The 24,794-nt window shown below is 36.5% G+C and overlaps 1 protein-coding gene across 1 annotated transcript in view; it reads left to right on the top strand.

The window, feature by feature from the left end:
* Positions 1-21,472, top strand: part of RSBN1 (round spermatid basic protein 1) — a 48,487-nt gene extending 27,015 nt beyond the window's left edge. Inside the window, 8 exon segments of the mRNA XM_036867626.1 lie at positions 9,103-9,240; positions 9,550-9,692; positions 15,919-16,086; positions 17,351-17,459; positions 18,102-18,121; positions 18,123-18,348; positions 18,350-18,385; positions 18,387-21,472. Coding sequence (XP_036723521.1) covers positions 9,103-9,240; positions 9,550-9,692; positions 15,919-16,086; positions 17,351-17,459; positions 18,102-18,121; positions 18,123-18,348; positions 18,350-18,385; positions 18,387-18,575 — 1,029 coding nt within the window. The 3' untranslated portion in view covers positions 18,576-21,472.
* The last annotated feature ends 3,322 nt before the right edge of the window (positions 21,473-24,794 follow it).

Raw genomic sequence — 24,794 nt, 5'->3', positions numbered from 1 at the left:
TGAGAATGATGTTTGCTGTGGGTTTGTCATATATGGCCTTTATTAGGTTGAGGTAGGTTCCCTCTATGCCCACTTTCTAGAGAGTTTTTATCATAAATGGGTGTTGAATTTTGTCAAAAGCTTTTTCTGCATCTATTGAGATGATCATATGGTTTTTCTTCTTCAATTTGTTAATATGGTGTATCACATTGATTGATTTGCGTATATTGAAGAATCCTTGCATCCCTGGGATAAATCCCACTTGATCGTGGTGTATGATCCTTTTAATGTGTTGTTGGATTCTGTTTGCTAGTATTTTGTTGAGGATTTTTGCATCTATATTCATCAGTGATATTGGTCTGTAATTTTCTTTCTTTGTAGTGTGTTTGTCTGGTTTTGGTATCAGGGTGATGGTGGCCTCATAGAATGAGTTTGGGAGTGTTCCTTCCTCTGCAATTTTTTGGAAGAGTTTGAGAAGGATAGGTGTTATCTCCTCTCTAAATGTTTGATAGAATTCACCTGTGAAGCCATCTGGTCCTGGACTTTTGTTTGTTGGAAGATTTTTAATCACAGTTTCAATTTCATTGCTTGTGATTGGTCTGTTCATATTTTCTGTTTCTTCCTGGTTCAGTCTTGGAAGGTTATACCTTTCTAAGAATTTGTCCATTTCTTCCAGGTTGTCCATTTTATTGGCATAAAAGTTGCTTGTAGTAGTCTCTTAGGATGCTTTGTATTTCTGCAGTGTCTGCTGTAACTTCTCCTTTTTCATTTCTGATTTTATTGATTTGAGTCCTCTCCCTCTTTTTCTTGATGAGTCTGGCTAATGGCTTATCAATTTTGTTTATCTTCTCAAAGAACCAGCTTTTAGTTTTATTGATCTTTGCTATTGTTTTCTTTGTTTCTATTTCATTTATTTCTGCTCTGATCTTTATGATTTCTTTCCTTCTGCTAACTTTGTGTTTTGTTTGTTCTTCTTTCTCTAGTTTCTTTAGGTGTAAGGTTAGATTGTTTACTTGAGATTTTTCTTGTTTCTTTAGGTAGGCTTGTATAGCTATAAACTTCCCTCTTAGAACTGCTTTTGCTGCATCCCATAGGTTTTGGGTCGTCGTGTTTTCATTGTCATTTGTCTCTAGGTATTTTTTGATTTCCTCTTTGATTTCTTCATTGATCTCTTGGTTATTTAGTAACGTATTGTTTAGCCTCCATGTGTTTGTCTTTTTTACGTTTTTTCCCGTGTAATTCATGTCTAATCTCATAGCGTTGTGGTCAGAAAAGATGCTTGATATGATTTCAATTTTCTTAAATTTACTGAGGCTTGATTTGTGACCCAAGATGTGATCTATCCTGGAGAATGTTCCGTGCGCACTGGAGAAGAACGTGTAATCTGCTGTTTTTGGATGGAATGTCCTATATATATCAATTAAATCTATCTGGTCTATTGTGTCATTTAAAGCTTCTGTTTCCTTATTTATTTTCATTTTGGATGATCTGTCCATTGGTGTAAGTGAGGTGTTAAAGTCCCCCACTATTATTGTGTTACTGTCAATTTCCTCTTTTATGGCTGTTAGCAGTTGCCTTATGTATTGAGGTGCTCCTATGTTGGGTGCATATATATTTATAATTGTTATATCTTCTTCTTGGATTGATCCCTTGATCATTATGTAGTGTCCTTCTTTGTCTCTTGTAACATTCTTTACTTTAAAGTTTATTTTATCTGATATGAGTATAGCTACTCCAGCTTTCTTTTGATTTCCATTTGCATGGAATATCTTTTTCCATCCCCTCACTTTCAGTCTGTATGTGTCCCTAGGTCTGAAGTGGGTCTCTTGTAGACAGCATATATATGGGTCTTGTTTTTGTATCCATTCAGCAAGCTTGTGTCTTTTGGTTGGAGCATTTAATCCATTCACGTTTAAGGTAATTGTCGATATGTATGTTCCTATGACCATTTTCTTAATTGTTTTGGGTTTGTTTTTGTAGGTCCTTTTCTTCTCTTGTGTTTCCCACTTAGAGAAGTTCCTTTAGCATTTGTTGTAGAGCTGATTTGGTGATGCTGAATTCTCTTAGCTTTTGCTTGTCTGTAAAGCTTTTGATTTCTCCATCAAATCTAAATGAGATCCTTGCCGGGTAGAGTAATCTTGGTTGTAGGTTCTTCCCTTCCATCACTTTTAAGTATATCATGCCACTCCCTTCTGGCTTGTAGAGTTTCTGCTGAGAAATCAGCTGTTAAGCTTATGGGAGTTCCCTTGTATGTTATTTGTCGTTTTTCCCTTGCTGCTTTCAATAATTTTTCTTTGTCTTTAATTTTTGCCATTTTGATTACTATGTGTCTCGGTGTGTTTCTCCTTGGGTTTATCCTGTATGGGACTCTCTGCACTTCCTGGACTTGGGTGGCTATTTCCTTTCCCATGTTAGGGAAGTTTTCGACTATAATCTCTTCAAATATTTTCTCTGGCCCTTTCTCTCTCTCTTCTCCTTCTGGGACCCCTATAATGCGAATGTTGTTGTGTTTAATGTTGTCCCAGAGGTCTCTTAGGCTGTCTTCATTTCTTTTCATTCTTTTTTCTTTAGTCTGTTCTGCAGCAGTGAATTCCACCATTCTGTCTTCCAGGTCACTTATCTGTTCTTCTGCCTCAGTTATTCTGCTATTGATTCCTTCTAGTGTAGTTTTCATTTCAGTTATTGTATTGTTCATCTCTGTTTGTTTGTTCTTTAATTCTTCTAGGTCTTTGTTAATCATTTCTTGCATCTTCTCAATCTTTGCCTCCATTCTTATTCCGAGGTCCTGGATCATCTTCACTATCATTATTCTGAATTCTTTTTCTGGAAGGTTGCCTATCTCCACTTCATTTAGTTGTTTTTCTGGGGTTTTTTCTTGTTCCTTCATCTGATATATAGCCCTCTGCCTTTTCATCTTGTCTATCTTTCTGTAACTGTGGGTTTTGTTCCACAGGCTGCAGGATTGTAGTTTTTCTTGCTTCTGCTGTCTGTCCTCTGGTGGTTGAGGCTATCTAAGAGGCTTGATGGGAGGCTCTGGTGGTGGGTAGAGCTGACTGTTGCTGTGGCAGTCAGAGCTCAGTAACACTTTAATCCACTTGACTGTTGATGGGTGGGGCTGGGTTCCCTCCCTGTTGGTTGTTTTGCCTGAGGCAACCCAACACTGGAGCCTACCTGGGCTCTTTGATGGGGTTAATGGCAGACTCTGGGAGGGCTCACGCCAAGGAGCACTTCCCAGAGCCTCCGCTGCCGGTGTCCTTGTCCCCACGGTGAAACAGAGCCACCCCCCGCCTCTGCAGAAGACCCCCCAACACCAGCAGGTAGGTCTGCTTCAGTCTCCCTCAGGGTCACTGCTCCTTCCCCTGGGTCCCGATGCGCACACTACTTTGTGTGTGCCCTCCAAGAGTGGGGTCTCTGTTTCCCCCAGTCCTGTCGAAGTCCTGCAATCAATTCCCACTAGGCTTCAAAGTCTGATTCTCTAGGAATTCCTCCTCCCGTTGCCGGACCCCCAGGTTGGGAAGCCTGACCTGGGGCTCAGAAGCTTCACTCCAGTGGGTGGACTTCTGTGGTATAAGTGTTCGCCAGTCTCCCAATACATTCTAAAGATTTAATTATTAAATAAGTGTATACTAATTTATGAACATTGTTCAGTGAAGCAGAAAAGTCCAGAAATAGACCCAAATACATACAGGCATGTGATGCATAAAAATGATAGCATCTCAAATCATTGGTGGCAAGAGAAGGTAGTGTTGGGACATCAGGATATCTAGAATTTATCTTAGTATTCATATCACTGTATACCGCAGTCAATTCCAAATGGGATCAAAGATTTAAATGTAGAAAATGGAGACATAAATATAAGAAAACATGAAAGAATTCTTTTATAACTTTGAAGTGGCAAAGGTCTTTCTAACTATGACCAAAACAAAAACAAAAATCACTGTAAACAAGGTCAAAAGACAAATTCATATCACCGACAGAGAATTAACCTTCCTAAACTATAAAGAGCTCTAGAAATAGATAAGAGAAATACTAGCAACAAAGTATAAAAATAAGCAAGCGTTGTAAATGGACATTTCACAGAAAAAGAAATAAAAATGGCCCTTTAATCTTATCTGAAAAGATATACAACTTCATTCCTAAGAAAATGAAATTAAAACTACTGAGATGCCAGTTTTTACTTATTTGTAAAACTCCAAAAATTTTATAACATCCTGTTAATGGGGTTATGGGGCAATACATACTTTCTTATATTTCTGGTGAAAGCTTATACAACCTGTGGAGGGTTGCTTAGTCTTTCCATCTTAATTCTCCCTTGATCCTATTTCCCCCTCTAACTACAAATTCTTACTTTCACAGCCAAACTTCTTGAAAGAATCGTCTACACTTGCTGTCTCCATTTCCTCATATCTCCACATCAGTTTGGTTTCTGCCCTCATAATTTCTCTGAAACATCTCTTGCTAAGGTCACCAGTGGGCATTTTATATCTTCATCTTACTAGAAGTTTCAGCAGCATTTTGACCAAATTCCTCCTGAGGTATTTTCTTACTTTGACTTTCATGATACTGTGCTCTCTTGTTTTTCTTCGAACCTCTCTGACCGCTTAACAACTCCTTTACATTGTTTTTTGTCAACTTTTCTTTCCCTTTTTTTTTTTAATTTGGAGCTTTCCAAGACCCCTGTTCTTTGGACTCCGTATTTTCTGTAGTCAGGTCTCTTTTAAGACTAAAGTTCCAATTACTGACAATGACTAGGATTTGTATCCTCAGTACCCATCTCTTCTGATTTCAGCAAATTACCACAAATATAGTACCTTCAGACAACAAAAATTTAGTCTCTTACAGTTCTGAAGGCGCTGAAGGAGAATCTTTTTGTTTGTTTGCTTGTTTTTTTGTTTTGCGGGGTTTTTGTTTGTTTGTTTTGTGCCCCGCCCCCCTCACACTTCTAGTGGCCATCTGTATTTCCTGGCTTGTGGTCCCTTCCTCCATCTTCAAAGTGCATCAGTCCAATCTCAGCTTCTATCACCAAGTCACCTTCTCCTTTCTGTGGTGAAATCTCCCTCTGCTTCCTTATGACAACTGTGATTACGTTTGGGCTCACCTGGATAACCCAGGATATCTTGCCGTCTCCAAATTCTTAATTTATTCACAGCTGAAAAGTCCTTTTGCCATATAAGATAACAGTCACAGGTTCTAGGGATTAAGACCTGGATATCTTTGGGAGCCGTTATTTCGCCTACTACACGCTTCAAGCTCATCATGTCCCAAACTGAAGATATCACCTCCCCACCCAAACTTGGTCCTCTCCTCCAGTAGGAAGAGTGCTTTCTCTATGTGGTTGCAAAGGGCAGAACCTGCAAGACATCCTTGACACTCCTTTCTCTTCTCTATCATATCTAACTTTCTCCAAGTCCTTACAATTTTATCTTATGGTTATTTTTCAAATCTTTAAAAAATCAACTCCACTGATGTTAGCTTAGTTGGTTGTTTCTTATTTGGAATATTATAGAAACTTCCTAACTAGTCATTTCTCTTTCAGTGTCCCTTTGAGAAAACAAAAACAAAACCAAACCCCAAGCCCCCCTAAAAAAACAAAGGCAAATCTATTAACTTCCCTTTTACTACTTTGAATACTTCAGTTATTCCCCCAATTCTTAATGTGGTCTTCAAGGCTTTCCATAATCCAGCCACAGCTTGTTTCTCCAGTCTCATCTTCGTTTTTCTCTTTTGTTTTCTGTGTTTAGCATCATTAACTTTTTTCTAGACCCTGAAAAGGGTGATGCTTAAGGGATTTTATTTCTGTTAAACTTGTTCTACAGATTTTAATTCAGTGTTACTTTGAGGAACAGTTTATCCCCTAGATCAGCATCCCATGTTCTCTTTTATAGTGTCCTACAAGTGCCTGAAGACTTGTCACAGTTTATAATTAAATATTTGTTTAGTATATGCCTCTCTCTACTAGACTGTAAATTTCCAGGGGCCAAGGATGGGTCTGGTTTGCTGTATCTGTGTTTAGGACAGTGTCTGCATATAATATACAGTAAACTTTTATTAAATGAATGATACTGGCTTTCCTGTAATTCTTGTTCTTTATTTAAGGCTATATAAGTCTACTCTTCTGTGATAAGCTTCCAAGTATTTGAAGATTATTGTGTCCCCACTTTAATCATTTCAAGCAAATACTTTTGAAATATTTTAAATTTCATCACTCTTCCTCCAATCTGTATGGTTTCCAAGTCACTAATCATCTTGATTGTTCTCTTTCGGGTGTGCTCTTGTAATAGACTTTTTTTTTTAGCCCAGAGCAGGAGATAATGCTCCAGATGTCATCTGTGCAATATGGAGTATTGCCTCCCTTAGTACAAAGTATACAAGATATAGGCTAAACCACCATAACAAAGAGATCGCACATACAGTAGCGAGGACAAAATAAGTTTCTTTCTCAAGTAACAAGCCCAGAGGTAAGCAGCTGTGTTCCATGATGTCATCTAGGATTCTCCTTTCCTTCTATCTTTAAGTTTTGCCATTTCCTTTGGTGTTGTCATGTGCATGGTTGAACTTGGCCCTCAGAAGAGAGAAAGAGGAAATGGAGAGCAAGCCACTTAATTACATATGCTCTAGAAATTGCATATGTGACTTGTGCTAACATCTCATTGGCCAGAACTTAGTCACAGACCACACTTAGCTGCCAAGCAGCCATATGCCCAAGAAGTTCTGTTCCTTAAAAAAAAAAAAGGTGGGGGGGTAGAATAGATACTGGGGGATAATTAGTAATTTGCTTGTTTGGCATTAGTGTCACACAGTTGGTACATGTTGAATTTCTGGCCATAAATGTTGTCCATCTTCTAACTTGTGCTGTTAGTTTTTTAAATACATCATAAACATTAACATTTGTTAAATTATTTTATATAAGTGATAGATACTGTTAATCAGCTTTACTGCTATTACCTTTTTTTTGGCCACAATTGAATGGCTGATTATTTCTAGACTCAGCAAACTTAAATTCGGCAATTTCTCCTCTTCAGGTTTACTTTCTCTTTCCAAATAGGAAAGGATGCTTTATATTTATTCATGTCACATATTAATTATCCTAGGTGTTTGCATTTTTACGTTGTCTTCGAGTTCAGTGCTACACAGAATTTAGTGGTACTTAAATTAGGTAATCTTGGAGTACTGTATAAAAATGTTAATTCAGTCTCACTTTGTGTGCAGAATTTAAAGTAATGTGAATTCCTTCAAATTAATAATGCATTAAGAGTTGTATAGTCTCAAAGCTAGCAGGCCACATAAGTTGGTGAAAACTACCACATGGCAGTGTACTTCTTCAAGATTGGTCTCTTAAGTTATGTGAGATTTAAATTGTGACACATCTTTAGGACATTTACCACATAGCTTGAAAGCCTTTGTTGGAAGGAATTTCTGATAATTGGGAATAGTTGGGGGAGGTATTTGGAGGAGACTGGTATTTCTTTTATTAGCCCTGAAAGCATACTATTCCTAGAACTTGTACTAAAGTTAAATTCTGCTTTAGTTGTTTTAGGGTGCTTGGCTTAGAAAGGTTAGAATAATGCTTACTTAGAAAAGCTTCCTTATCTCTATGTCCCATAATCATCCTCTTTCCCAGACTGCCTCCCCTGGCTTTTAACAGCATGATGATCGTACAGACGAATGGAAGGTAATTCATACAAATATATGCAAGGTAATTCTGGCCTGGGCGGTTGCTGTTTAAGGATCACCTAAGGAGATTTTTGGGGAAAGATTTGTAAGGAATTAAGAAATCTCTGCTGTTTGATAACAAGATCTCAGACCTTTTTTTGGTGTGTGTGTATGTGTGGGATGACATTAAATTGTCTATGGAAAAAAAAACCCAGTGGGATGATTCTGAAAATACTGCTAAAAAACTAGCACTAAAGAACTGTGTAAGAAATACTAGATGGTCATTTATGCTTTCTATTGAGGCAAAAGAGGTGGTATTTGAAACAGTAAGAAGTGATTCTTAAAAAAATTTTTTTTTGACTGTTCAATAGAGACCCACCATTTAAAAGTATAATTATATGTTAGGCTTTTCAACCTAATCTGCATCTTACCTGAGGTAGAAAATGCTAGGTTACTGATCCAAGGTGGAAATCCTGGTTAGAATCCAGCATTTTTAGTCTCGTCATCTGCACAGATGTCTCTACATTTGAGAGATGATAGTCTCGTCATATGCACAGGATCTGTCTCTACATTTGAGAAACATTCATTCCGAATTGGAGGTAGGAATATTAAGAACATACATGAAAATGACTAGAAGAATAATATCAGCTTGTGTTGAATCAATTGGTAGATTCTGTTTGAAAGTTAGGATTCTCTGGGCTGCAAATTTGTATAGAATATGCCCTAAGTTTACTAGAGTTGGTACAGAGAAAATGTCTGTGCTTGCAGGTAACATTAGATTATGAAGGGATATCAGGAAGGCTTTCAGAAGAAAAATCTTGAACTCATCTTTGAAAATTAAGATTTAGGTTGACAGAAAAGAGGACATTCCAAGAAGGGCAGATTCAAGAGAAAAATCACTACAGATAGATACAAGTATGGCATAAGTTGGTTAGAGAAAAATATCAGCCTGCCTAGGGTGGAGGATCTTATATGGAAGTACTGGGAGATTGGATTTAATAACAGTCAACCTGGTATCTGGCCTGATGTGAAGGCTTTCAAGCTAGGGAGTACAAAATGAATATGGAAGATTAATTTGACAGTAGTCTTTTTTTTTTCCCCCTGCCCTGTCAGTTTAACTGTTTATTTACTGATTTTTTTTCCTAATAAAGATCACTTTAAAGTGTTCACAAAGTTCAAAAATCATCATTCTCAGAGAAGTTTATCTCAATGTTTTCAGTATTTCCTTGAGACGTTGGACCATGGACTAACTTTCACCTTGAAATTTCTGTTTATGGTTCATATATCAATGTATTTGTCAGTGTGCTAGGGTGCCTTTCTGTAACTATTGACTTTATCCAAGGTACTGACCGTTGAATTCTTAGCATGTAGAAGAAATAGCAACATTGGAAACAATACCCTATCCTGATTCTTATGTTATAGTGTACTTCGTCCTTTCTCTCCCCGCCCCCCTCTTTCATTTTATCTCAGGTCAACAGGACATACTGCTGTGGCACCTACCGAGCAGGTCCTATGCGGCAGATAAGTCTTGTTGGAGCAGTAGATGAAGAAGTTGGTGATTATTTCCCAGAGTTCCTTGATATGTTAGAAGAATCACCATTTCTGAAAGTGAGTGTTTTTCAGGTTATTAAAGTTCTGATCATTACTTAAATGGACACTTTCCATTAAAAAGTTTTAAGCTAATCTTATCTATTAAAATTTTTTTATCCAATGTTTTGAGTAGAAATGTTTAGAAAATTATTGGTGTAAAATACTTAACTTCAATTATTCTTTTTTACATATAAATTACTGTCTAATACATTTTTTTCTTCATACACACACACAAAATAACCTTAGAGCTTTCTTTTGGGTGTGAGGGGTTAACTTGTAAATAATCTAAAAATTTTTTTTAACGTGACTTATTCTTCTGACTTCCAGATGACTTTGCCATGGGGTACACTTTCTAGCCTTCGACTCCAGTGTAGGTCCCAGAGTGATGATGGGCCTATCATGTGGGTAAGGCCAGGAGAGCAGATGATCCCTACAGCAGATATGCCAAAGTCACCCTTCAAAAGACGACGGTAAACATTTATTTTTCTCAAATAAGCAGAAGCACTTTTTTTTATTTGGTTGCTTATAGAGATGATTGAGACTTGAGCACAGTTTCAAAACCATTTTTCTAAATTATTTGAAGAGCTATCTTAAGTAAATCTTCCAGCTGTCAGTTCCTTAGTCCAGTGAACTCATTACACAGTTTCCAGAGTGAGGCATCCTTCCAAAAAACAAATTTCATTTTCACTTCTTTTCTTAAAACCTGGGTCCTAACTGCCTGCAAGATAAAGGTCTAAACTCCTTTGTGTGGTTTACAAGGATCTTTTCTAATCTGGCCCTAACAGTATCTCTTCTAGGTGTATCTGCTTTTAGTCTGCTCCAGTCATACTGAATTCAGTTTCCAAACCATGGTCTTTCACAACTCTGTGCTTTTGCACTGCTCTTTTTACTTGGAATGGCATCCCCTCCTCCATCTTCCCCTCTACCTGGCAAACTCTTAATGAATTTTCAAAACTTAACTTGGATGTCACTTCCTTTGTGAAGCTTTTCTTTGTTCCCTTAGATTTAGTCATTCTCTTCTCTGTGCTCACACATCATTCTGTTCATTAATGATCTGTTTACATGTTTTTGGTTTTTACTATAAATTTTAACCTTTCTGAGGACAGTCTAATTCTTCTCTGTCTTCATTAACATAGCAAGTGATCAGTATTTACTGAATGAAACCAATGATGTATTCTCCTACAGCAATTCATATTGGCCTAACATTGTTTCAGACAAAATTTATTTTGTTTAAAACAAATGTAGATTAACTTATTCTAGGACTATGAAAAAATCTCATTTAATGGGACTGAAAATTAGCAACTCAAAAAATAGCAACTCAAAATAAGTACCCAAAAGTGAGTTTTAATGGACTAGGCTAGACCTTACCTTAAAGCTCATAGGAGAATAATACTAGAGCTAAGTATGGAATAACCTTAGGTACTTGAGATAATCATGAAAATACTTTGTAAAAACTATTTATGAATGCAAGGTGGTGGCATGGTAGAACATGGCCGTAAACCAAAACTTCTGTACATTGCTAGACCATAGCAGTTTTTGTACATCATGATGATGAATCTTGATATTCTAAATTCTTAAGTATTGTATACATTTTTTCTTCTATAATCCTTCCCAAAAGGAAATGACCATTGTTTGTTTCCTGATTATTATAAACTTAAAAAAAAAAAAAGATAATAGAAAAAAGTAAAAAGGCAAAAAATATCTATAATCCTACCCATTTAGGCACATTAACCTTTCAAATTTTGGTCCATATATACTCATAAATTTTCTTTTTACACAGATTAACTCATTCTTTACATGATGTTTACTTTAAAACTTGTTTTTTTTTCCCCCCTTAGGTTTACGTGTTATATTAAGATGCAGCCATATCATCATTTCTAAATGACTATGTAGTTTTGACTGTATGGTTGTATCAAGATTTATTTAACCAATTCTTTTTTCTTTTTTTAATAAATTTATTTATTTTTGGCTGTTTTGGGTCTTCATTGCTGCACGTGGGCTTTCTGTAGTTGCAGCGAGCGGGGGCTACTCTTCTTTGCGGTGCACAGGCTTCTCATTGCGGTGGCTTCTCGTTGCGGAGCATGGGCTCTAGAGCGCAGGCTCAGTAGTTGTGGCGCAGGGCTTAGTTGCTCTGTGGCATGTAGGATCTTCCTGGACCAGGACTCAAACCTGTGTCCCCTGCGTTGGCAGGCGGATTCTTAACCACTGAGCCACCAGGGAAGCCCTAACCAATTCTTTATTAGTGTAAATTGTTTCCATTTTTTTCAATATAAATGGTGTTTAGACAGACATGACAGTGGTGTGCTGGAGCCAGTTTGTACCAGCTCACAGGACATTATTAGCCTCGCAATTCCACATTGAGTGAGGTCACATTAGTAGCTTGAAATTTGCCATGTTGTGAGTATTTATACCACAGAAATCAGCATATCAGCTACAAATGAGCCATCTCCCCCCCCTAAAGCCAATTGTTAAACATGTATGGCACATCATTGATTGTGGCCGGCTGGGTGGTTGGTTGATAGGTAGGTAGGTAGATAATATCTTTGTGCATGTGCCTGTTTATTTTCTTAGTGGAAATTACTAAAGGCTCAAAGTATATATACATTTCTAATTGACTTCCAGAAATGTACCAGTTTATATTCCCACCCATGTAGTAAAATAGTACCCTTTCCCCCATACTCTCCACTAACATTCTCTTTAACTTTGTTGATCTGATTGGACAAAAATGTGTTATTCTAATTTTTCTTTGAGGCGTTTGTATTTCTTCTTTTGTGATTCCCTCTTAATTTTCTTTACTCATATTTCTGTTGGGATGTTTTTCGTTTGTAAAAATCCCTATGTATTGTAACTATTAACTTTTTTTTCCTATGTTACAGGTTTTTCTCATTTTTTAATTTTAGCTTCTGTTTTTTCTTTACTCATAATTTTTTTCAGTTTCTTTTTTCTTTACTCACAGAGAGTTTTATTTATATGTTGTCAGATCTGTCTTTTCCTCTGAGGTTTCTTTTTTAGTGACAAACTTAGAAAGGCCTTTTCTCATTTAGTGTTATAAAATACTCACCTACATTTCCTCCTAGTACATCTGTGATTTCAGTATTTACATATTTTATCTACCTGGTATTGATTTCAGTATAGAGGGAGAAATTTAGTTTAATATTCTTTCCAAGTAATTAGGCGGTTGTAGCAACATCGTTTGTTTAATAATTTATTATTTCTCAACTAATCTGAGGTGCTATCAAATTTTATTTCTCTTGGGATTAAATATTCTTAAGAGAGGCATTCAAAAGCACTTTGAATTAGAGTGAATACATCAGAACTTAAAAAGTAATGTCATCTTTTTGTGTTAATGAGAATGCCCTGCTAATTCATATTCTGCTTTAAAACCATAATTAGGCTTTATGTGCTTTGTCAATAGATGTATTCTAATATTTGAAAGCCAATAAATGGCATTTAAAATGTTATGGGTAGGTATGTTTACTGCAGATCCATCTAGTAGGCTAATATTCATATTCTAAGGTTCCAATGGTTTGTTATCACTCAAAGGAATAATATACAAAAGGATCTTTCTTTTCTGTATCTCACCTAGATACTGAAAATCATGCCACTTTTTAGCTTGGTTCATACTTGGATCATGCTGATTTTTTTTTTTTTTAATTCTGTTTTTCTTGTAGTTTCCTTTTTTGTTTTTAATATAAATTTATTTATTTATTTTTGGCTACATTGGGTCTTCGTTGCTGCACGCGGGCTTTCTCTAGTTTGCAGCAAGCGGGGGCTACTCTTCGTTGCAGTGCGCGGGCTTCTCATTGCAGTGGTTTCTCTTGTTGCAGAGCATGAGCTCTAGGGACATGGGCTTCAGTAACTGTGGCTCGCGGGCTCTAGGGTGCAGACTCAGTAGTTGTGGCGCACGGGCTTAGTTGCTCCGCGGCATGTGGGTTCTTCCCGGACCAGGGCTCAAACCCATGTCCCCTGCATTGGCAGGTGGATTCTTAACCACTGTGCCACCAGGGAAGTCCTTGCTGTAGTTTCTGATTGCCTTTTTTTGAGGTGATACCATACACTTCTCTTGACCATATCCCTAATTATTTTCTATTCTGTTTATTGCTTAAGATACATTACTTTTTTCTAGAATCACACTGACCTCCTCTATGACTTTGGCTATTGTTTTTTTTTTTTTTGGCTGTTGCTTTTTTATATAGCCTCTTTTTGGGGGAGAATGTTGGTAGTTACATTGCATTCTTTGCTTTTATCATACCCTCAAGAATGCAGAATTTCAATCATACTGTCTGCTGTAACACATCACTTTTTACCTGGAAATCTTTTGGAGCTCTGTGTTTTCTTACTTCAGTGTGAAAAGCTTATTTCACAGTTATCTACCATTTGATGTTTCTTCTGCCTTAACCTGTGGTTGTCTTCTTTCTAGGTTTATTTCTTTTCCTTGCTTGACCACATACTCAAGTTATATTCTATGAAAAGGAAGGTATTGAGTCATCATATGTCTGAAAATATCTTTTTCTGTCATTAAATATGATTGATAGTTTAGCTGTAGTCCAGAGGTTGTATTTTCTCTTAGGATTTTTTTTAGCATTGCCCCAGTGTCTTCTGGTATCTAATATTGTTTATGAGAAGTCTTAATGCCAGTGTAATTATTGTTCTTTTGTAAGTAACCTATTTTCTTTTCCTCTCTGGAAGCTTAATTTCATAATGATACGTCTTTGGGCTTTTAATTCTTATTTTTTAATCCTTTTTGTTGTTTGGTGGGTACCTTAAACTGAAAGATTCATGTCTCCTTTCATTTCTGGGAATTTTTCTTGCTTAGTTGCTTCAGTAATCTCTTCATTTTCACTATTATTTCTTTCTGAAACTACTGTTGGCTGAATAATAGATCCCTCAGTTTGATTATCCTCGTATTTCTTATTATCTTTTTGCTTTCAATTTTGGGACATTTACTTGACTTTTGTCTTCTGACAAAATCCTTACATTTCAGCATTGTATATTTTGGTCTTTGTCAGGCTGCTGTAAGCTGTTTTCACATATCTGGTGATTCTTGGTTGACCCTTTCGAATTTAGGAACACAGCATTGGGCTTACTGGGCATTCTATTTATATTTCAGTGAGGCTTGTCAATAGATAGGTTTCACTTCAGAGTTAACAAGCATAGAAGTGGGCATTAAAGGATATGTCCAAATACCAGAGGATTACGTTAGTTCTATTCATATGGTAAGTTCAATGTGTTTAGAGAAGAACATGCAGGATTTTTTTGGCTGAAAGTTTATCAGGATGCTTTTGGTTATAAGCAACAAAATTGATTCAGACTGGTTCATAAAATAAAATGTTATCCTGTATTTCAAGAAGTTCAGAGGGGTTGACTCTGAACCATGTAGTCAAATGACTGAGTGCTGTCATCAAGGAAACAGATCTTTTCCTTTTCTCTCCTCTGTCATTCTCTTTGCCTAGGCTTTGTATTTACAATGGCTTCCATTATGGTTGCTGGATGGCTATAGCAGTTCTAGGTATCACATCTGGATCTGGTTATATCTAAAAGAAGAGATTGTCCTTTACTTCTTTTTTAGGAGCCAGGAATCTTCGCAGAATTCTTAGCAGATTTCCTCTCATATTGCTAGCCAGAATCGATCAGTTCATGCTCATTCCTAAATCATTCACTGGCAAGGGGCATGAGCTTAGCATAATTTGCCAGAACTCATCAGGATCTACCTCTGAAGCTTGTGAATGAGGTTCCATATAGGGTAGGAGCAGATACCTAATAAAAATCAGAGTTCTTTCAGAGAAATTAAGATGACAGATGGATGCTGGTGGGTCACCCACAGTCTTCTGCATGAGGGTAAATGCCTGACTGTCCAAATTTCTACCACTAGGGTGGCATGTGACAGGTTTATGTGCAGATTTCACTTTATTTGCTCCCTTCTCAACCTTCCTTCTGTCCATTTGACTTCCTTTCTGTCCATTATCATCATACTAGCCTCTTTTGCGGCCATTCCCTTCTTGTATAGTCTAGGCCTGTGGCTTTCTCTGCTCAGTTTCATTAATCCAAGACACTTTTAATCATTTTTCATCTTCCAGAAATGTGTTGCTCTTGTTCATTCACTAATTCATTTCCTTTGTTGCTTCATATTCATATTATATTTGAGCACATAAAAAAGCAGAAGATAATATAATAAACTCCCATGTATTCAGTATCAACAGTTATCAATTCATAGCCAGTTCTGTTTCACCTATACTCCCATCCATTCTCCCACTATTCTCCCCCACCCCTACCACATTAGTTTGAAGCCTTTTACTTCTCTTTTAACGTGGAAGGAGATCGTGTAGTTGCTCAGGTTGCCATATTGAATTAAGTCTAGTAGAATGCTTAGAGACTTAAAAATGACTCAGGGTAAAGAGACATACAGCCTTGAACTCTGAGCTGTATTTTCTGTTGCTAGACAACTAAATTTTATATATTCAAACACTACAATTGTGCCAAATCAAAGATACAGCTTCTATATTATTGTGACATACTGAGAGAAGAAGGTAATCACATTCAGCATTACACTATAGCGTGTTAAATGCTGATGATCGAAATCATTGAACCCTTTTCAGCCCTCATCTTATTTAAAATTTGGTGTTTTAGTAGACTTTTTGCCTTACTGCTGTTAATACTTTTTTTCCCCTCTTTGCTTCAAAACCAAATCAACTACAGATCAATGAATGAAATTAAAAATCTCCAGTACCTACCTCGGACCAGTGAACCCCGTGAAGTCCTCTTTGAAGATAGGACAAGAGCTCATGCTGATCATGTAGGTCAGGGGTTTGACTGGCAGAGTACGGCTGCTGTTGGGGTTTTGAAAGCTGTACAGTTTGGTGAATGGTAAGTTAATGGAACTCAACTGCAAGATTGGTTAATGTTGTCTTAAGAAAATGTGGACTCAATTTGAAAGGTTGGGGACAGTTTTTTAAAAATTATGGTAAAATGCACATAAACTAAAATTAAAATCTTAACCATTTTTAAGTGTACAGTTCAGTAATGTTAAGTATATTCATGTTGTTGTGAAACAGATCTCTAGAACTTTCTCATCTTGCAAAACTGTAACTCTGTACCCGTTAATCAATAACTCCCTTTTCTCCTCTCCCCCAGTTCCTGGTAAACATCATTCTACTTTCTGTTTCTATGAATTTGACTACTTTAAATACCTCATATAAGTGGAATCAAACAGTTGTTGTTTTTTTGTGATTGACTTATTTCAGTTAGTATGATATCCTCAAGGTTCATGCATATTGTACCATGTGTCATAATTTCCTTACTTTTTAAGGCTGAATAGTATTCCATTATATGTATATGCCACATTTTGTTTGTCCATTTATCTGTCAGTGGACACTTGGGTTGCTTCCACCTTTTGGCTGCTATGAACAAATATCTCTTCATGTCCATGCTTTCATTCTTTTGGATATATACCCAGAAGTGGAATTGCTAGATCATATGGTAATTTGTTTTTTAATTTTGGGGGGAACTGCTATATTGTTTTTCATAGAGGTTGCACCCTTTTACACTCAGTTGGGGCCCAGTTTAAACAAGGCTCAGAACATATTTAAAAACTGTATTTTACTTTGTTTTTTGTTTTTGTGCCTTCAGTGCCTTCAATATTGCTGTAGAGTTTGATCGGACGTTAGAGTTTGATTGAATTATAGTTCAATCACAGGTTAAGTATTTCAAGTTGAAGATCATTTAGCTTTTTTCCCCTCTCTACTTTGAAAGCTGGAAGGTGTGACAATTGTGTGGCTGAGATGTATTCTGTCCATTTCTTTCCATCCTGATAATGACATTATAGGGTGACATGGAGATGGTGGGGCAAAGTGGTTAGAGGATTCAAATGCATCTAGTTTAGAATAAAACTGTTTTTAGTCATTGATGTTTTAGTTTTATAACAACTAATTTTAATTTTGAAAAAAAAATGCTTTATTGGTGTTTTACTTTTTTTTAAATTGACTAAAGAAACAAATGTATACTTCGTCCTTAGGAGTTATGCATCTATTTCTTTGCTAGTATAGCAGTTCCAGGAACGGGAAGATTGAAATTTGTCATCATTTTCCATTATGAGATGCTTGTTTCTAAAGCTTAATTTTGTTAATTTTAGGAGTGACCAACCTCGCATAACCAAAGATGTGATTTGTTTTCATGCTGAGGATTTTACTGATGTTGTACAGAGACTTCAGTTGGACCTTCATGAACCTCCAGTTTCCCAGGTAATAACTTTTGCTTTTTTATTACTCTTTGAATGAGATTTTGGAAATAAGTATCCGTACCTATTTAATTTTGCATTTTATCTTATAGTTGGATACATGGGATAGTGAATTTAATTTTATTACTATTAAAGGCTGTTTGTGGAGGGTGTTGAAAATCATTAAAACGGAGCTTCCCAAGTAGAATGCTTAAGATCCTTCAGTCTTTGGGATGCCAGGTGGGCCTGGGATGGTCAGAGGGCCCAGGATAACTCAGTTCTGGCCATGAGCAGTCTCAGCTGTTAACCCCATTGCCCTGCGTGTCCTCACCTGCAAAAGGTTGAAAGACACTGAAGGAGCAGACAAATGTTGCCCTTATGTGGGTCAAAGAATATTGATATTTAGTTGCATTTTGAAATACTTATTTAAATGATTCCCTAGGCCATCCTAATTTTAACCTGTACTTTGTTACTAGAAATGTAGTAAAATACGAGGAAAAATGTGTCTCAAGAATTGTAGGAAATTTTAGAAAGTTTGTATATCATACAGTGTTGTTTAGCTTTAATTAGATCCTACTGTTTTCCTGTGCTAATTATAATATTTTATTTGACTACATCTTTACATATTTTACTTTAAAATCTCATGCAACGTTTTTCCTCTCTTCAGTGTGTGCAGTGGGTGGATGAGCGAAACTAACCAAATGAGGCGGGAAGGCATTCGTTATGCTAGAATTCAGCTGTGCGACAATGATATCTACTTCATCCCTAGAAATGTCATTCATCAGTTCAAAACAGTGTCAGCAGTGTGCAGCTTAGCCTGGCATATAAGGCTGAAACAGTACCACCCTGTTGTGGAAGCCTCTCAAAACACAGAAAGCAGTTCTAACGTGGACTGTGATTTAACTGGAAAGAGAAGAATTAGAAGTTGACTCCCAGTGTGTGAGAATAAAACACTGAATCTGAGGAAACATGCACAGAGATGCAGCTTTTGACAACTGCTTCATCGTCCTTCCCACCTTCATCTGAACTTAATCTACAGCAAGATCAGATGACTCAGCCTATTCCAGTTTTAAAGGTGGAAAGTAGACTGGACTCTGACCAGCAACACGATCTACAGGAACATTCAAGCACTCCTGTGTGATGTGTACATACTCAAACACATTTTTTAACTTTTTTAAATTTTGATGTGAAGTTATAGTTTTATAACTGGCTTAAGTTAAGTTTTATTGGAGAAATCTTGCCTATAATTCTATAAAGAGAAATGACATTCCACAAATGTCAAGCATATCTTTTTTACACAGATTATGCAAAGTTAAGAGTTCTATCTTATCCCGTTAGTACAGTATGTAATAGTGGGTCTGCTGCTACTTTCTGTTTTAAGGTGTGAGGTAACAATTCAATCTCTTCTTCAAATCAAAATGAGAATTCTCTGGAATAACAGATTCTTATTTGGTAAATAATTCACTTCCTTTGATTTTATCTTGCCTTGTCTCTTGCCATATTTGCTGTTTTTATGATAGAAGATCAGATTTATGGTTTAGTACTTGTGCTTTTATGGCACAGATTCAATTTCTACAGTAAAAATGGCATAGGTCGCAGGCAAGAATTCCTGCATCTTGTACATGGGCAAGTCAGTTATTTAGTTCCAACCATAAAGAACAGATAGTTTCTAAGGAATTCAGTGGCTCTCTGATTTCTTAACTAAAGAGAAAGCACAGCACTTTCCGATCCAAACTGTCTTTTTTTTGTATCTGTTATTTAAAGCCCAGTGGATATTTCAATTAAAAATATCTAAAGATGAATAGTCCTTGGTCATTCATTCTCCATGGTTCATTAATCTCTTCTAGAATACATGGTAACTGTGGAAGATATTTTGGGTAAAATAGATGATGTTGACACGATACTCTGTTGTTCTGCTTCCTAGCATCCTCACATTCTGTGTGGATACTTTTGCTTCCTAAACTGATCACGAGTATCAGACTTAGAGAATGATACCTGTCTTTCAGATGAGGCTGCCATATTTTGTGCATGAAACTTAGGAAAAACTATTTTTGTCACTTGGCATCAACCTCTTCATCATAAAGATCTGTTGAGATACTTCAATTCACAGTTTCAACTGGTGAATACCTGGGTTTATTTATTATTACTCTGTGTTGCTACTGTCTAATAAAGAATATGGCACTAGACTTCATCCTAGAGTTTCAGGTAGCCTAATCCTTATTAGTGCCTGAGTATTTAACCATTTTTTTTCGAACAGGCACAGTTCATATAGCTAGTGTAGTCTTAACTTTCTATTATTTTAGAATGTTAATGGGATACACATTTCACTTTCTCTTAGTTAATAATACAATAGACCTTTTGTTTATTAAAGGAAGAGTACTCCCCACACCTAAGACCAGATTCTTGTATCTACCTGGTTATAGTGCAATTTGGAGATTTTTTTTTCCTGGAGGTTGAGATTTGGAATATTTACATTAACATAGGCAAAAAAAGATGCTGCTTTATTATGTCTGTCACCATGAAAACTTAGCTGCATCTTTTGAAATATCAAATATGAATTTTCTCTAAAATATTCTGAAATAGGTTAAATCTTATATAAATATTACTTTGTGCAATATTGTTGTGTAGTTAAATGCATATTAGCAAAGTATAGAGGTCACTGTGTAAACCGATAGAAAAGTAACCATCAGCAAATACTGCAGTGATTAGTTAGAATCTGTATTATTCCTTATATATATGTATATGTATGTATTCTCTGTTAAAAAGGATGAAGACAAATAGAGAAACATTTCGATGTAAACCATTTATGAATTGGAAGTGATGTTGGTTTTAGTTATCTTTGTAAATAAGGTAATTAGAATGGTATGAACAGTAATGTGATTATTGCAGGGGTGTTTTAAAATCTTGGGTATAAATTTTAGGGTAAATTCTGGTTTATCAAGGCTAGTTTTTAAGGGACCTGCCTTTGAGGGTGTTTTTTGTTATTTTGTTATTTTAGGGGGAAGGGGTTAATCACAAAGTATGTGGGTTTGGGTTATTTCTTATTTTTGTTTTTCTGTCCAGAAGAATTTCATAGAGCTTTACCAGGCTGTGCAAAGGAAAATTCTTCTCAGGCAACATTTGCTTTTTAAGATAATCATGAAGAACAAGGTTGTTAAAGCAAAAACTTTTGATTTTTTTTCTTGTCTTCCAACATCCGATTTCCCCATCTCCCACTTGCCATCCAGCAGCAGATGCCATCTGTCATCTAAGCTGGTCATTGCTAATAAACAAGGAGACTGTCTCCTGACAGCCATCACTGTGTATAATCACTCAGGAACCAGCGGATCTGCAAAGACCTACAATCAAAAGCAAATCCCCATTTTCTTTTTATAAAACATTCTACCCTCAACTCCAATATAACATATTAAAAGAGTATAAAAATGTTTAAAATCATGTACTAATAAATTCATTGTATGTTAGAATTGCAGTAGAACCGAGAGAGAAACATTTAGCTAGTAATGTATCTGGGAACTGAATGTCTTATGTGAGTATTAGATTTTAATAGCATGCTTTAAAGACTGATGAATATAAAAGCGCAAGTTTTGAGTTTCTTACTTCTTTAAAGCTGTATCCTAGTTTAGTGATACAAATGATAGCAACTTTTCTAAAATTAAATTATTTGGTTTGGTGGAGTGAGGCATGGAACAATCTGGCGTCTTCTGACTTGTAAAGTAGTGATGGCAGTGAAGTTGTAACTGCAATGTAAGCTGATCTTCCTTTTTTGGTATGTTACCTGTTGTGCCAGCTCTTTGAGATTACTTGCAGAATGTGGCTATAAGTTTTAGTATTTTGTGGAGCAGAGGGATATTTTTTAAATGTGCTTATGGAAAGGACCCAGTAAATGAGTAAACTTAGTAACTAGAATGATTTTATGGTATTCACTAATCAGGAGAAAAGTCTTCCCCCTGCCCCAGAAGTCATTCTATAATTACCAAGATACACTAGGAGTAGGATTATGATTCAAAGAAGTATCCCAAATTCATAAAGCAATAATAAAACGACATATTTCTTTCCCTTCCAAAGTTTTTAACTCTTTAAAAATGAATTCCTAGGCTTAATTGTACTTTTAATTTGCTAATTTAGTACTTAGAATTTGTTTCACTGGTACTTTATTATTTTGAATTTAAAGACTTTTGAAAGGTGCCCTTTCCCCTTAGAGATAGTTGGAATAACAGTAGACATATTAAAAGCTCTTGTAGGGGGAAAAAGGGGCTTATATAAAATTATTTACTAAACCTTAGGAAAAGATGTCTTGCATCAGTCTTAATAGGCATAAAGTTCATGCTTAATGACTGGAGAAACTTTTGCTTATTGCCTTTCCCTCTATAAATATTGTCTAGAATGAAAGCTAATTTAGGAACAAGATACCAAAATTCAAAAAACCCCTTAGTGCATGTATTCTTGATTATTATTATTCATTATTAGATCATTTATTTTCATCTATATTTGCCATTAAAATTTTATTTGCATTTATATCTTTAGAATAATTGAGTTTGTGTCTTCTGATAAATCTGTTTATCATTGCTACAAGTTTTTTAAAAAAACCTTTCACTAGTACATGCCAGAGGTTCATATTTCTGCTAAGTATTATTTTTTAAAAAACAGGTTGTAGCTGTATTTATTGGTCATGCAGTAAGTAGAGGAAATGTACAAGACAGATGTTTTTCTTTAGCACATAAGGGACCTATCCTCATCCTGAAAGTTTGTTGCTTTAAAAGCAAGTATCTCTCCGTAAATATTATGGCCTTCCATTTTCTTCATACATCCTTTAGGATTCACTTGTGCATGTAGTTGAGACCACTGTCTCTTAATATAGCACTTTTCAATTCTCTCTAAAGAAATACTTATGTACTACTATCACATGTTGTAAATTTTCATGTAATAGTGTTTTCTGTGACTAAACTCCATTTTGATTGGCAGCTAAGACTTTTTTTCCTGTGGCTTTAATTTATCTAAGAGGTCTTTGCATATAGATGAAATGTATAATTTGCCTGGCGGACTATTTGCGTTTTGTGGCCTTAGTTTGTTTATTGACATTAATGAGTGTTTTAAAAAGGTTTTTAATGAATAGTCTTAAATCTAAATTTGTGTGAATAATAATCCTTTTAACACAGTGCTTTTTTGTAGCTGTCTAAGTGTGTTAAATTGTTAAGCTATTTCTTTGTAAAATAGGACAATGGAATGCATAGATTTTTTTTTCCTGTAAAGTATTTTTTTAATAAACAAAGTCTGATTTGTCCTTTACTGATGTTTCATGACGAAATGAATAGCACATGTGAATTCTGGCTACCTGGAACCTGTTTTTAAAGTATTTGTCCCTCCCTTCTCTGTCCCCTATTATTTTGTACTATTAGAGATTACAAAATTAGAAAATCTTGACTTTCCTAAAGAAAGTTCATAGATACTGGGGGAAAATTTCGTCCATATTGAGAGGCAGTTAGTTTGGGGGAAGAAGAAAAACTATGCTTGGTATTTGTGGCAGTTAACGCCTCTTGCTGCATAAGTTGATTTATCCCTATGAGAATAATCTTAAATTTTTGTTCTGGGGATGTCGATATTTTTGAAAGTACATGCATGCAGTGTTAGTTAATGAAGGGGGTTTATAGACGTTTCAGATGTCATTGATGTATTAAGTGACATAACTCACTGGATTTTTTCCTCATCAGTTTTTATTTGTGTGAACTTCTCTTTAATTGAGGTACCTGTCCTAAGCACTGATAGCTCTTGTTTATGATTAGGAAAGGAAGAGGGAGGGAACGAATGTTTTTTGAGTAACTGTTGAGGGCCGGGCACTTTTTATGAGGGTAGCTCATTTAATCCTCACAGCCTTGAGTAGGAAGGTAACAATACAATCTCCATAATACAGGTGAGAAAACAGGTTTGTTAGGTTAAATAAATTACCCGAAATCACATAGTTTGTTAGTGGGAGCAGGGATTTGAATGCAGTTCTGGGTTCAAAGCCCACGCTTTGCTCAGTGAGAGCTTTACCTGATTTCAGTTCTTCTAGGAACTCCCCCCAAAGCCTCTTTGTGTGCTAAGCAATGAAGTAAAATGTTTAGTGTTATTTACGTCTTAAAGCAAATATTTAGATATACAAAAAATGACTTTTTCATTTTTCCAGTGTTGTTTTTGTGTGTGTGTGTGTTTTTTAAAGTCAGCCATTTGTCTTGAAACCAAACAGAATTGTCATGTTCAGCTCTAAGGATGGGAAAAGCTGTCAAGAAGCAAAAGCAGAAAGGAAACTACTGCCAATGTGTGGAATATAAAAATCAAGCCTGGGTGAAATAATTTTACATTAGTTCTATGGGAGTTACATTTATCTTAGTCGATTTTCCTCATCGGTAAAACGGGGATAATAACTTCCACCTTATGTCGATGTGATAATCAAAAATAATGATGTAAAACATTTAGAACTGCACTTAGGCTTTCTGCAGTGGTCTAATCGTTATCTCATTAGCTTTAACTGACTCAAATGCTACAATGCTGGGCAAGCAAGGACAATGCTTCAAGTGAGGTGAGAATGGCCGTTAGGGGTCAGTGTTCCGTTAATGGCCAAAAAAGTATAGAGGAGGAAAGAGGCTTAAAACCTTCTTAATGTATCTTTAAATATTCATTTGAGGTCGCAACCGTTCCTTTCTCCTGACCTCTATCAGCCTGCTTGAATTTTTAACCTAGAAACAATTCTTCCCGCCGCTACCTTCCCCTACCCTAATTTGGGACCTGCCAAATGACAGTTGGCAGTCCTGGAACTGCCCCCCAAGCCTTGGCCCTCTTCTTCCTTTACCCTTGAGCACCCAGAAAGCTTAAGTCCCAGAGCTGCTGAGGGACGGGAGAGGAAAGGAATTAATAAGCCGCAGCCTGCCAGGACTTTCGTCCCAGGACAGCATAAATTCATGAAAACATTCGTTCATTCAGCAAAGGTTGAGAACCTGTGTGCCAGGCTCCTGCCAGGCCCTAGTCTCTGACCTCATGGAGCCCCCAGCCCATTGAGGAAGACCGATAGGATATAATGAAGCACAAAGAAACAGAAAACACAAGGAAAGATAAGCATTGCAAAGAAATGAACGGGGAACTATTGGAATATCTGGACCGACCTCCTTTAGATGAAGGGCTGGGAAAGTCATTTGTGAGAAAGTGACCTGAAAGGTGAGCTGGGGGAGCTGCTCCTGGCCTTGATCTCCGTGTAGCCCCCCAGCCCCTCCGTCCCGAAGCCTGGCGGAGGCTCGGCGGGAAGGCCCCGGGCCGGGGGCGGAGCCAACTTCACAGCGAAACACGGAAAGCGGAAGCCGCGGCCCCGCTGCACCGTGGTCTGCGGAGC

The sequence above is a fragment of the Balaenoptera musculus genome, chromosome 1 (assembly GCF_009873245.2).
Source record: "Balaenoptera musculus isolate JJ_BM4_2016_0621 chromosome 1, mBalMus1.pri.v3, whole genome shotgun sequence".
NCBI classification, from domain to species: domain Eukaryota; kingdom Metazoa; phylum Chordata; class Mammalia; order Artiodactyla; family Balaenopteridae; genus Balaenoptera; species Balaenoptera musculus.
Note: the sequence above shows the minus strand (reverse complement) of the source record. Positions and strands in the feature narration are given on the sequence as shown.